The sequence below is a fragment of the Temnothorax longispinosus genome, chromosome 1 (genome assembly GCF_030848805.1).
Source record: "Temnothorax longispinosus isolate EJ_2023e chromosome 1, Tlon_JGU_v1, whole genome shotgun sequence".
In the NCBI taxonomy this organism is placed as follows: Eukaryota; Metazoa; Arthropoda; class Insecta; order Hymenoptera; family Formicidae; genus Temnothorax; species Temnothorax longispinosus.
Window position 1 is genome coordinate 3,994,552 of NC_092358.1, and position 11,352 is coordinate 4,005,903.

The window sequence follows — 11,352 nt, forward strand, 5'->3', positions numbered from 1 at the left end:
CCGCGCGTATTCAAGTTACATTATAGGAGCTTCCAGTAAAACGGAGGCTAACATTTTTTATAAAATCCTAGCGAATTGTTTACAAATTGAAGAAATCTTGAAATTTTATATTCAAGTAGTATTTTACGAATTTTATCACGCATTAACTTTAAAATTCGTTTCCTCAGCGTAACATAACGTCATAGAAATCCCTGGTGCCGGATAAAAGATCCGAAAACGTCATATTGAAGAGAAGAACGGAGAGAAAGGCACCGAAGAGTCGACGACGAGAGGAACTGGACGAGAGAGGCAGAGTGGAGAGAGAGAGAGAGAGAGAGAGAGAGAGAGAGAGAGAGAGAGAGAGAGAAGAGAAACAACGAGAAAGAGAGGTCGAGCGCGAAGCCGGGTACAGTTATCTGCAAAGAGGCAGGCGTATGTTTCGGTCGGTGGCAGCAGAGCGCGGCTGTCCGAGATAATCCGCCGGTGATTAAGACCATAAATCCATCGGCGGATTAGTATGGTTGCACCGCACACCTCGCGGCGGCGCTCTGGCTGGTGCACGAGAGTCGCTCTGTGCTCCAGCCTCCAGTGGCAGTGCGCTGCCTCTGTCTTTCTTTCTCTATTCTCTAGGTCTCTCCTTCTCACTCGCTCTCTTTCTGTTCTCTATCCAATTCCCACCCCCCTCTCTCTCTCTCTCTCTCGCTTACTCTGCCGCACAATCATCCACCCTCCTGGACCCCTGATTGCGGCGCAACCGACACACATCCAGTGTCTGTATATCTCAGCCTGATTCGGAGGGCGAAGGGGTTGCGCGAACGAGAGGGATCGGGAGAAAGGGGAGGGGGAGAGACAGAGAGAATGAGAGCGGGAGAGAGGAGCTTACACACCATGGGAATGGGAAATGGGACGCCGCGGAATATAGGTGGACACTAACCGGTATGAGAGTGAGGATTACCGAGTGTCATCCGTATTCGGCCGGGTTAGCGGCTGTCAGCGGCCAATGCTATCGCTATATATCAATTATTACCTTTAGCCTCGCCGCACAACGCTCGGCTGCATTCCGGTACACACACTCTGTTACACCGCGAATGCATCGCCCGCCCACCCGCCGTATCTCGTTCGCATCACGCGGGCCGATTTGCATCGCGACACATCGTATGCAAACGCGCCGCGCGACCGCGCCTCTCGCACATCTCCGATTCAACCCGCGCTTCCACAGTTACGCGGGTTTAACGTCGAATCCGTGGCAGTTGCTGGTTGCCTGGCTTCACCGTTCTGATGGCATCGCCAGCTCGTAAGTTCTGGTGAACGCGAAAAGTACTGCGTTGTCTTGGGCTTTCGGTGCGAAGCAACGATTAACGGAGAAATAGATAGTAGTAGTGTTCATATGTATAGTGAGCGTATCGTAGCAATAATGCTTGTAGAATAAATATAAAATAGCAGTAGCACTCATAACGAGTTTTGCTATTAATGTAGTAATGTTAAAGTTGGTATAACGAATGGATAATAATGACACTCACGTAATGAATGATTTTACAAATAGCTCTTTCATATACCAAGCGATATAGTTTATATGTGTACACATTAGATGAACCAAATTAAATTAAAGTATATTTAATAAAAATTTCGTGATTCAAAATCTCTTTTTCATATGAAGAATTTAGAATAAAAAGATAAAATAAATCTAGATTTATATGATATATGATTATTTTAAATTCACAATAAGATTTCACTTTAGATGTGTCACTGTATGTTTGAAGAAAAGACTGGATATAAATACGCTCTGAAAGCGTCATTGCAGCTACCTAAGCATCTAGTGCTTATTCGTAGGTGGTAAACATATGTTTAACATGATATACGATAAATTGACGGTTAGATTCAATTTAACGTTAGCCGTAATATAAGTTTTTATCCCGCAAAAGGCTCCCTTCAGCTCCAGCTTCGGCTTTAGAGCGGGTCGAAGCAGAGATACGATCGGCTTTACGGTAATGTCCGAGAGTGGCCGTTTTCAAGTTAATATCACGTTGAACGAGATGAAAAATGGCAAAGGGCGAATTGCGCGTACTCTACAAGCGAATCAGGATTCGACTCGGCGGCAGTTAATCTTCTATCGGGTATTGTATTTTTGGTACAAAGCATTGCAATGCGTTCCGCAATTTTGTCGCAAAACGCTGGAGTTTTTAAATATTTTTTAAAAATTCAGTACTTTGATCGAGTGTAGTAAAATATTTATATCAAGTGAATACTAATCGTAAACAAATCTGGGAAAATAACACAAGTTTGTAAAATAAATTTGTTTTATTATTTTGAACCAGACAAAATATTTTTTATAGATTTTTCAAGATGAAAACGATGCTGCAAGCCATTTCACCAACGCATCAGGTTTTCGAGATAATTGAAGTTTAATGCATTAAAAATGACTTTTTTGTGATATTTAAAATTCTTTTGTAAGAACAGTTAACAGTTATCTTGAAATTCTTATCAAAAGTCATGAATATATTGTCTATTCCCTGTAAAATGTTTTTATTTTTGTATCTTACTTTTCAGCCATGGTATTTATGCATTAAACTTTAATTATCTCGAAAACTTGACGTGCTGGTGAAATTTTAACTTATGGCATCGTTTTCAACATTCAAAAATTTATGAGAAACACTTTGTCTGGTTTCAAATAATGTTTTGTTGTAAAATTGTGTAATTTTAAATATGTTCATAGTAATATATCTGATATTTATTTTGTCATTTGGTATGTTAAAATTTTGCGAACCGGAACAATCTTACGTGCATGCATCAATTTTTCCTGGTAATCTTACGCAGTTGATATTTTTATATCTCGCAAGACCAGGGTCGAAGTCGGGGACTGCACATATTTTCGGATAATGAATTGAAATCGATTTAATCATTCTTCCGGTGCTGGTGGTTTATCGCGATAAGAAATGTTTTCTAGGTTTTAACGGTCAGTGATCTTGGATTCGCAGAAGGTTTATTCGGTTCGAGTAGATATGTACGTCGCAAAATAAAATCGTTACGCTTGGTTGTTCACGAACGCTATAGCGAAGTAAAAAGTACGCGATGAAACATAAATTTATTCGAAGGAAAATAGGATAAATGCATTAAGGAATAAAAATGTATGTTTGTTAATAAAATATAACGCGGACATCTTTTTTCACACAATAAAATTAACGATTTAAAATTTGGAAATTAAATCAATACATAAAAGCTATAAGTGAAAATCTAAAGTAATAATGTAAATAAAATATTATTTGCATGATAATTATATTTCTCTCCTAAGTTATCATTTACTGATGCATCCGTTGACAATTCGTTCACTTGAATTAACGAAAGAAAACAAAGAGAATGGACTGCGTAATCCTGGCACGCTTCATGATAAATTCGTACGGGCACTCTTATGCCGATATCGCGGAAGAGTCGCGACCTAACGGAGTCCGATGTAGCTAAACGAACAAAAAAAAGAAGGAACGGAAAAAAAGTGTATTTAACTGGAAACGAATCGACGGTGAACGCGGGCAATGAGCCGTAACTATTTATAAATTACAAAGAAATGGAGAAGCCTCGAGAGCTAGTAGGACGGGGACGGCGGCATTAAAAATCACGTGTTCCGCTTGAGCTCATAATCTCGTATAATCTTTTGCAAAGTTGTTAATACTCGCGGCTTACGGGTGTTAATTTAATATCCATACAGGTACGCCGACATTGAATATCCGAATCCCACCGGCTGTGCAGCTGTTACGGTCCACCAGCACAACGATAAAAAAATCCATAAAACTACTCACTCTGTGGGAGAGAGAGAGAGAAAGAGACAGAGAAAGCCCAGCTTCCCATTCCGCGTCGTGCGCGTCGGTTCGTACGCCGTTTGTATCGTTCAGCGCCGCCCTCCGCGACACTTTAACACGAACGATTTCTCGTTTCCGTCGGCTGTATCCTTCCGATCTGCGTGGATACTGCAAAGTACAATAAAACACAAGACTGAAACATAAGTAGTCCAAATAGGAAAACTTTCAACATAAATTCCTACTTAACTTCTTGATTCTCAGTTTTCAACTCTGAACTGTCAGTTCTCAAAAGCACTTTTTGGGCTCATCATTATTGTTTTGCTTACTCTCATAGTTATCGATAATATTGTATTATAATATTAGTATTTCCCAATTTGATTTGAGCACACCGATATATTGGGGTTAAAGTGATCGACATAAAAGAGAAATATCAAGAGAGACAATATCCACATATATAAAATTCCTTTCCTCTCCAGACTGTGGAACAACATCAACTATTCTGATCTCAAGTTGTTGATATACGCGTAAATGGGGTTCGTTGTCGCAGACGTGACGAATTTTATTCGTATCCACTCCTGATGGCCGATGGTTTGCCGTGTTTGCTGCGTGCAGTTCACCGATCCTACCCTCGAACATATACGCGTGCGCACCGGACCACGTATGCACGGTAGCGTATGCAACGATACAAACGCAGCCGTGTCCCGTTTCCCCTGTGTCGGACGTGGCCATTCTCACTGATCCATCTCGGCGTTATAGCGAGATTTATGGAGACGCCACTGTTGGAACCTGAGACTGTGGCCGGGTGTGGAGGACATGGGAAGAGGTAAGGAAGAGGACGCGAAGAGAAGGAGCAACGACCAGAAGACGGAGAGTGTATTTCGCGTGCGGGAACGTGTGTAGGTACATGTGGAGCCGCAGAAAGAAAGAGAAAGATCTGTTCAGGACAAGAGAGGAAAAAAAGAGGATCAAAGCTGAGATAGAAAGAAATATTGTACGGAGGAAGCGAGAGAAGAAACGAGAAGAGAGAAGGGTGGAAGGGAAGGAGAATCATCTTGGCGGCCATGATGGTCGCGGTAAGCAAGTCTACCATAAGCGAGCAGCTGCCTTCTTCGGGCAACCAAAAGTTTATTTATTTTCTCGGAGGAGATGAAGCACTTAAAAATTATTAGGATGTTGTTCCGCATAACTGTGAGTGGGATTAATTGGTTCTGAGGGAATGGCAGGGCGCTCAAGAATATCGACAGAAATTAGTAGCCCCGTGAACTTTTCCCTCGGCTCCGGGCATAAGACGGCGCTCGAGCGAGAGAAAGCGGATGTTGTTATAAATCGCGGACGGTGTCGCGAGAGCTTTCGCAAAGAGATGTAGGAGTAGTTCAAAGTTACGAGTGGCGAACCGCTTATTCCCGACAGACAAAAGGTTTCCACCTTCGCGCCACCGTCAAATCCCCGCGAAGCCCCGGATATCCGGCGGTATACTTCACGGAATTTACTTTTAACGAAGTGGTGTCGCGCCGCCGCCGTCGTGTTTTCGGCGCGTAACTACCGACGTCATCGCACCTGTTTGTTCACCGCGGTAATTGCTTGGCGCTTTTCGTAACGACAATCATGATTTTTGTAACCTGACGCAACACATTTAAGTCAGATAATGATGGAATAGAGGCTATTTGAATAGCAACGATAATGCGAGCAATGTTAATAATGAATATTCAATAACGTCGATGATGTATACGATATAATATATGACACGTAATGTTAAATTTTGGAAAGTAAAAAGTAAAAAATGAACTTTCGGAATTGACATGTTAAAGTATTAAAAATTTTATGATATATACTTTTATTAAATATTAAATAGCTATGCGTCATTAATCAAAGGATAAAGCAGGATTAATTCTTAATTTTCCAATGCATATTTTTGACTAAATATTCCAGTACATATATACAACTTATTTTGTACATTTCATACAGTTACAACATTTTCTAGTAGGTAATATTTAGAATATTTATTATTTGTAAGATAAAAATTTCCAATTAGCTGTAAAACCGTCGATAATGCGAAAAGTTGGAAATTCCTGCGAAAATTTGAAAAAAAAAAACATTCAACTGAAGAAAGAGATAAAACACGGGTTAAAACTAATTCACAGTACAATAAAAGTGGAGAAGAGAAATGGGAAACATCGAGATAACGTTCACGAGACAAACGAGAAAGGCGCGTCGAATTATGGATAGGCGAAAGGAACAACGAACGAGACGTAGAGAGAGAATGAGAAAGCGAGTCTGCGGCGTAAAATCCTCGCGAAGCCCTCGGATATCCGTCGGCTCCTTCACGGAATTTATTTTTAATGAAGTGGCGCTTTCGCACGCGCGCTGGTCCTCGCAAGATTTTCGGGAAACTTGCCACGAATCCTCAACGGCAACGTTCCTCCTCGAACTATTCTCTGTCCCTTTCCTTCTAATAAGAAGACACGGGGGAGCAAAACAAGGGTGGTAAAGCAAGGTTAAGAAAGAGGATCGGCCGAGGAACACAACGGTGAACGTAAGGGTAGCCTCCATGCTTTTCCCCTTTTCCGGGAACACAAGACAACGCGCGTGCATGGCCAGGATAGTTTCGCGAGTTTCGAGAGGTCGTAGGTGTGCGATACGTCGGGAAACGGAGTCGGAGGGATGGTGGATAATATAATGATGGCGTCGGCTGGGCGAGGAGGGGCGGGGCTACGAGGGGATCAATATTATCCTCCTCCACCTCCACCTCCGTTTCCTCGTCTATGCGTCTCTCTTTCGCTCTCACTCTCTCTTTCACTCTCTGTCTCTCCCTGTCTCTCTACACCCACGACTAACCTTCCCTCAGACTCCCCCTCGAGTTTCCCCTCCGGCGCGGCCACCATCGCCATCTCCACCCTACGAATGTCAGGTTTCTCTCCCTTCTACCGTCTCTCTACAGCCTCCTCCTTTAGCTCGTCCTTCGGTTTCTCTCTCCTTCCTCCTTCATCTCGTAAAGGATGCGAACTCGTACGAATTCACGCGAACGTTTCGCACGGAATGAACGAGATCGTTAATCTAGACGTAGAAAAACGTAAAGAAATTGCACGCTAGGTCGAGAGATTTATATTTTTGGTGTTTACGTGTCGCAATGGTACTTAAAAATTTCTTACACGTTATAACATGCTAATGTGGAGTGAAAGAATGTTATATAGGCTCTTATATTATAATTTGTACTTGAATATAATTTATTATCGATAAGGCTTGTCAATCCAGATTTATGTATATGTATAGATTTGTGGCGAATGCGGCCATTTGCTTTCGACTCTGACAGTCGATATTCACTATAATTTTTGTTCTAAAATATACGATATGTACATACATGAAGGCTAGTCTGAGGCTACTGATCTATTTGACAAAAAATATTTTACGGAAAGAGACGGGAAGTAGCTATTTATTTTATATAAATTTTATATAAGTCGAAAGGTGAACACAATAGATATAAATTGGTATTTTAAAAGTGAATTTTATCAATAAACAGCAATTTCAAGCTTTGAGAATTTAATTGTGAATTTATTGCGGGCGTATTTGTAAACAACGCTATAAATTGGTGCTATAAAACGATGCCTCGGTCCGATAGGATATCGTTTGAAAACCGTTCCGCTTAAATAGGCCTTACTCAAGAGCCGGGCTCCAGTAAGACTCTCGGCTGTAAGACTCTCTTGACCGAGGAACTAACGGCGCAGCGTGGCGCGCAACTTCTGAGCGCAATGGAACAAATCGCGGTTACCCGGAAAGCCCGGAGCCCGATGTTAAGTCACGGGATTACCGCGGACGGGCCGGTGCGGTGTTCGAGGGTGTCTATGTAGCACGTAGACGTATGTGCGGCGCGGAAGACGACTGTAGGAGGGAAGAGCGACGCCGACGATGGAATGGGACAGGACAGGAGGGGCCGTAGGGGGTGTGATTGATGAGGCATCCCCGGTCACGGTCTCATTACATTTATATAAGCTTTCGTAGATTGAGCCGAACGTGCGCGCGACCGGGAGGAAGAAAGAGAGCGAATGGAGGCTTACACGGTGGCGAGGGGTCGTGATTTGATGAGATTTTATTGCCCGAATGATGTGACGCGACCATTGTTCTCCGAGTTGGTTGCCAGGCGGAAAACAATGGATTCGATTTATCGCGTCAACTGGACTACCCCCGAAATCGTACACGTCGACGTTTCCAACGTCATCGAGAATCGGTCCGACGCACTTTAATAACATATAATTTTTAGCTCATTAAAAATTACCAATAACTGCGGCAAACGCGCAGCTTTGCGTGAAAACAGATTTTATGTATCGCAGCTCGTTGCGTCAATATTTTGTGGATATTCGTCAAATTGGATTGGAAATAGCTATTAATGAGATTAACATAATATACCGATTAATTATGTCATAAATTATTATTGGAATGCGATACGCGTTGTTGATATATTTATGTCACAAACGCGATTCCTCTCACGATTCGCAGATCATTTGGTCAATAGCTGATGGAATCCAGTCAAACGATAGAGTTTTCACTCGAGTTTCGAGCGTATGTTTCGTTGACGAGTTTATGAATCAGCAGCATTAAGATTCTCCTGGTCATTCCAGATGGCTTCAGTCGAGATTTCGCGACGCTGTTAAACTTTATGGGCGCGGCATCTTGTGTGTACACGATGCGCCTTTGCGCGAGAGAGTTTATTGATTCTCGAGTCGCGGCATCTTTCGCCCGCCGTACCATTCTGTCCTATCGAATTTACTCCCTCCTGGCTTATCGTCGTCGCCCGTAGTGTCGTGGCTACCGGGCCGCTTCGTAAAATCCAATGATGTTTCTCGTGCGGCTTACCAATGCGGAAAAAATACGCATCTATACGTAAATCTTCCGCGAGGATATATAGATCAAAGATTAACCATTCTTTATCGGCAAAAAAACGATAATATTATATTGATATCGCACCATCTGTGATATTAATGACAACAGGAATATATAATATAATAAAAACAATTGTTTCTTAAAGAAAATCGTTATAAAGTTATGTAAGTTAATGAGCAAGAATTTATTAAAAAATTCCAACTATGTTTTACATATCTATCCGCCGTTATCGTCTCATTAAAATTATTCCGTTCGGTTATACAATGAAAATTACTAGCAAATTTGGACTGTTACGCGACGTTCCGAGAATAATCGTCGAGAGGAAGGAACATTATTCTTCATTAGCTAGTCTTCCGCCCCCACTTTCAATGACCCGTCGCGCCTCTTAGCGTTTCCACGGCGTGATCGTAAGGCCATCCATCTTACGGAGTATTCCGCCGACCTCCTTCAACATTGCTTCGCTTAGTATCCTTCCCTCCTTTCTTCCTATCTTGCTCTCCCTCGGCTACCATCTCCTCGTCGAATACTTACGCCACGACCCTTCGTATTTCGCATTTTCCCGCCCCTTTGCCTTACAGTTACGCGAGAGCGACGTGTATCTGAGCGCAACCACCCGTATAATTGTTCGGGGGTGAGCAGGGACGCAGGCGGGCGTCGTCGTCAAGAAAGAGAGACGACATAATCGAAGGACGTCGGGTAGGTAGGTAGGTTTGAAGGGCGAGAGAGCGAAGGGATGGGGGGGAGAGTGAAAACGGCTGACGAAGTTCGCCGTAGTATCGAGCGTGGGAGAAGGGCCGCCTTGAATTAACGCCGTCATATTTCAGGATGGAGGAGCTCGCCGGGGTTTTCTTGCTATTTGTCTCGAGATTCACCTACCGTCTACCACGGAGCGGAACCGCCGCCCGTTGCTTTCTTCGTTGCGTTCGTGACTAATAACCTGTGTTGTGCGAACGCTCGCGAAATCTGGCGAAACACTACACGCATTGTTGTGCCTTCCCTCCTCTTCTCAATATACGAGCTATACATATACGTTAAAAACGAAATCTGGAGGGTATATAGCATTTGTATATCACAAAAGAATCACAGGGTCTCTTTTTTTAAAATGCTGGTTATTCTAAAAATAGAAATAGGGAATATCGAAGAAAAGATAACCGATATTCTTTTATTAAATTTCTCAAATAATATTCTATATATGTATTGTAGTTAATAGACACATTTTTCTCGCAACGCTCCGTTTTTCTGTTTTTAGGTCTGGTTCAAGAATAGGCGGGCGAAATGGCGGAAGAAGGAGCGTAACGCGATGAACGCCGCTGCGCAGGCCGCGGCGGATTTCAAGTCGGGCTTCAGTACAGCCAGCCTGAACGGTTTTATCGCCCAACCGTTCCCGGACCCCGACACCCTCTACAGCTCGTATAGCACGTACAACAATTGGGCCAAAGTGCCGTCGCCTTTGAGCGGCAAGAGTTTTCCCTGGATGAATACTCTGGGCTCAGTCGTGCCTGCAGCATCGCATCATCACCATCACGCTCAGGTCAGCCCAGTGAATCCCTTTAACGCCGCAGCGACGTCGGTCGCGGGCAGCCACGTGAGCGGCATGTCGGTTTCGGTCGGCCAGGCGGCCACGTCCATGTTACCGGGCATGGGTTCCGGTCTCGGTGTCGCGAGCTCGCCGGTCGCTGCGTCCGGCGCGGCGTGTCCGTACGCGGCGCCGGCGGCGCCGCATCATCCATATGGACCGCCGGTCTATACGCCCCACCATCGATCGCCCGAATCCTGCACGGTGATGACATCGAGTAGCATCGCTTCGCTACGAATGAAAGCGAAACAGCACAGCAGCGGTTACGGCGGCAGTGGCGGTGGTTCTTTCGCAGGCGGTACCACGGGCGGTACCACGGCTGGAAGTATAAGTCCCGTAAGCTCGAGAGCGTCCTCCGTTGGCGGCGGTGGCGGCAGTTTGAGCGCCTGTCAGTACGCGTTGACAACAGCGTCCGGAGCGAACCCTCATTCCCCGGGTGGTCCCGAGGCGCACGCCACCGCCAGGGGCCAGGTCTGAGGCGAAGCGGGGGCTACGTCTAGCCCCCATCATCACAACGTAGCGAATCCGAATTCCGGGAGTTCCCTCAGCGGCGGTGGTAATCAAGTGGTACCGCCGTCTGGCTCTGCGGCGGCCACGGTGTCAGGTCAGCCGAGCGACAATCAGCTCAGATCGCAAGAGTGACCCAGGCCTAGGTCCGCCGCCTCGCCGACGCTATCGTCGACGCCCTCGTCGACGACCTCGCATCCGCATTATCTTATGTACGATGAGGACGGGGCCGCGGCGGACCAAAAAATGGAAGTGGACGAGCGAGGTGTTATCGAGACAAGTAACATGGTGAATCCTGAACAGGTTGTAGCTGCCACCGCCGGTGGTATTGGCGTGGGAGTTGGTATCGGTGTAGGGGGACCGGGTACGGCCACTGGAAGTGGTACCGGACTGACTGGTTACTGGCAACATGCGACTACCGCTACCGGCTACTGGCCATCGTTATTCGACTGTTGGACGACGCCGCCGATCGCGTCCGGTTCGCAGACGCTGTCTCTGCCGCGGGATGACGATTGAGGCCAGTAGAATTTTATTGACCACTCACGTTGGCGTTGTCCTAATTCCCCCAATTTATCGCGATATCTCGTTTCGTTTCATTAAAATGTTTGATATCTTAGCGAATAT

General features: G+C 44.8%; 1 protein-coding gene across 1 annotated transcript in view; it reads left to right on the plus strand.

The window, feature by feature from the left end:
- Positions 1-10,942, plus strand: part of Ptx1 (pituitary homeobox homolog Ptx1) — a 32,446-nt gene extending 21,504 nt beyond the window's left edge. Inside the window, exon 4 of the mRNA XM_071782217.1 lies at positions 9,895-10,942. Coding sequence (XP_071638318.1) covers positions 9,895-10,698 — 804 coding nt within the window. The 3' untranslated portion in view covers positions 10,699-10,942. The remainder of the gene's footprint in view (positions 1-9,894) is intronic.
- Positions 10,943-11,352: the final 410 nt, after the last annotated feature.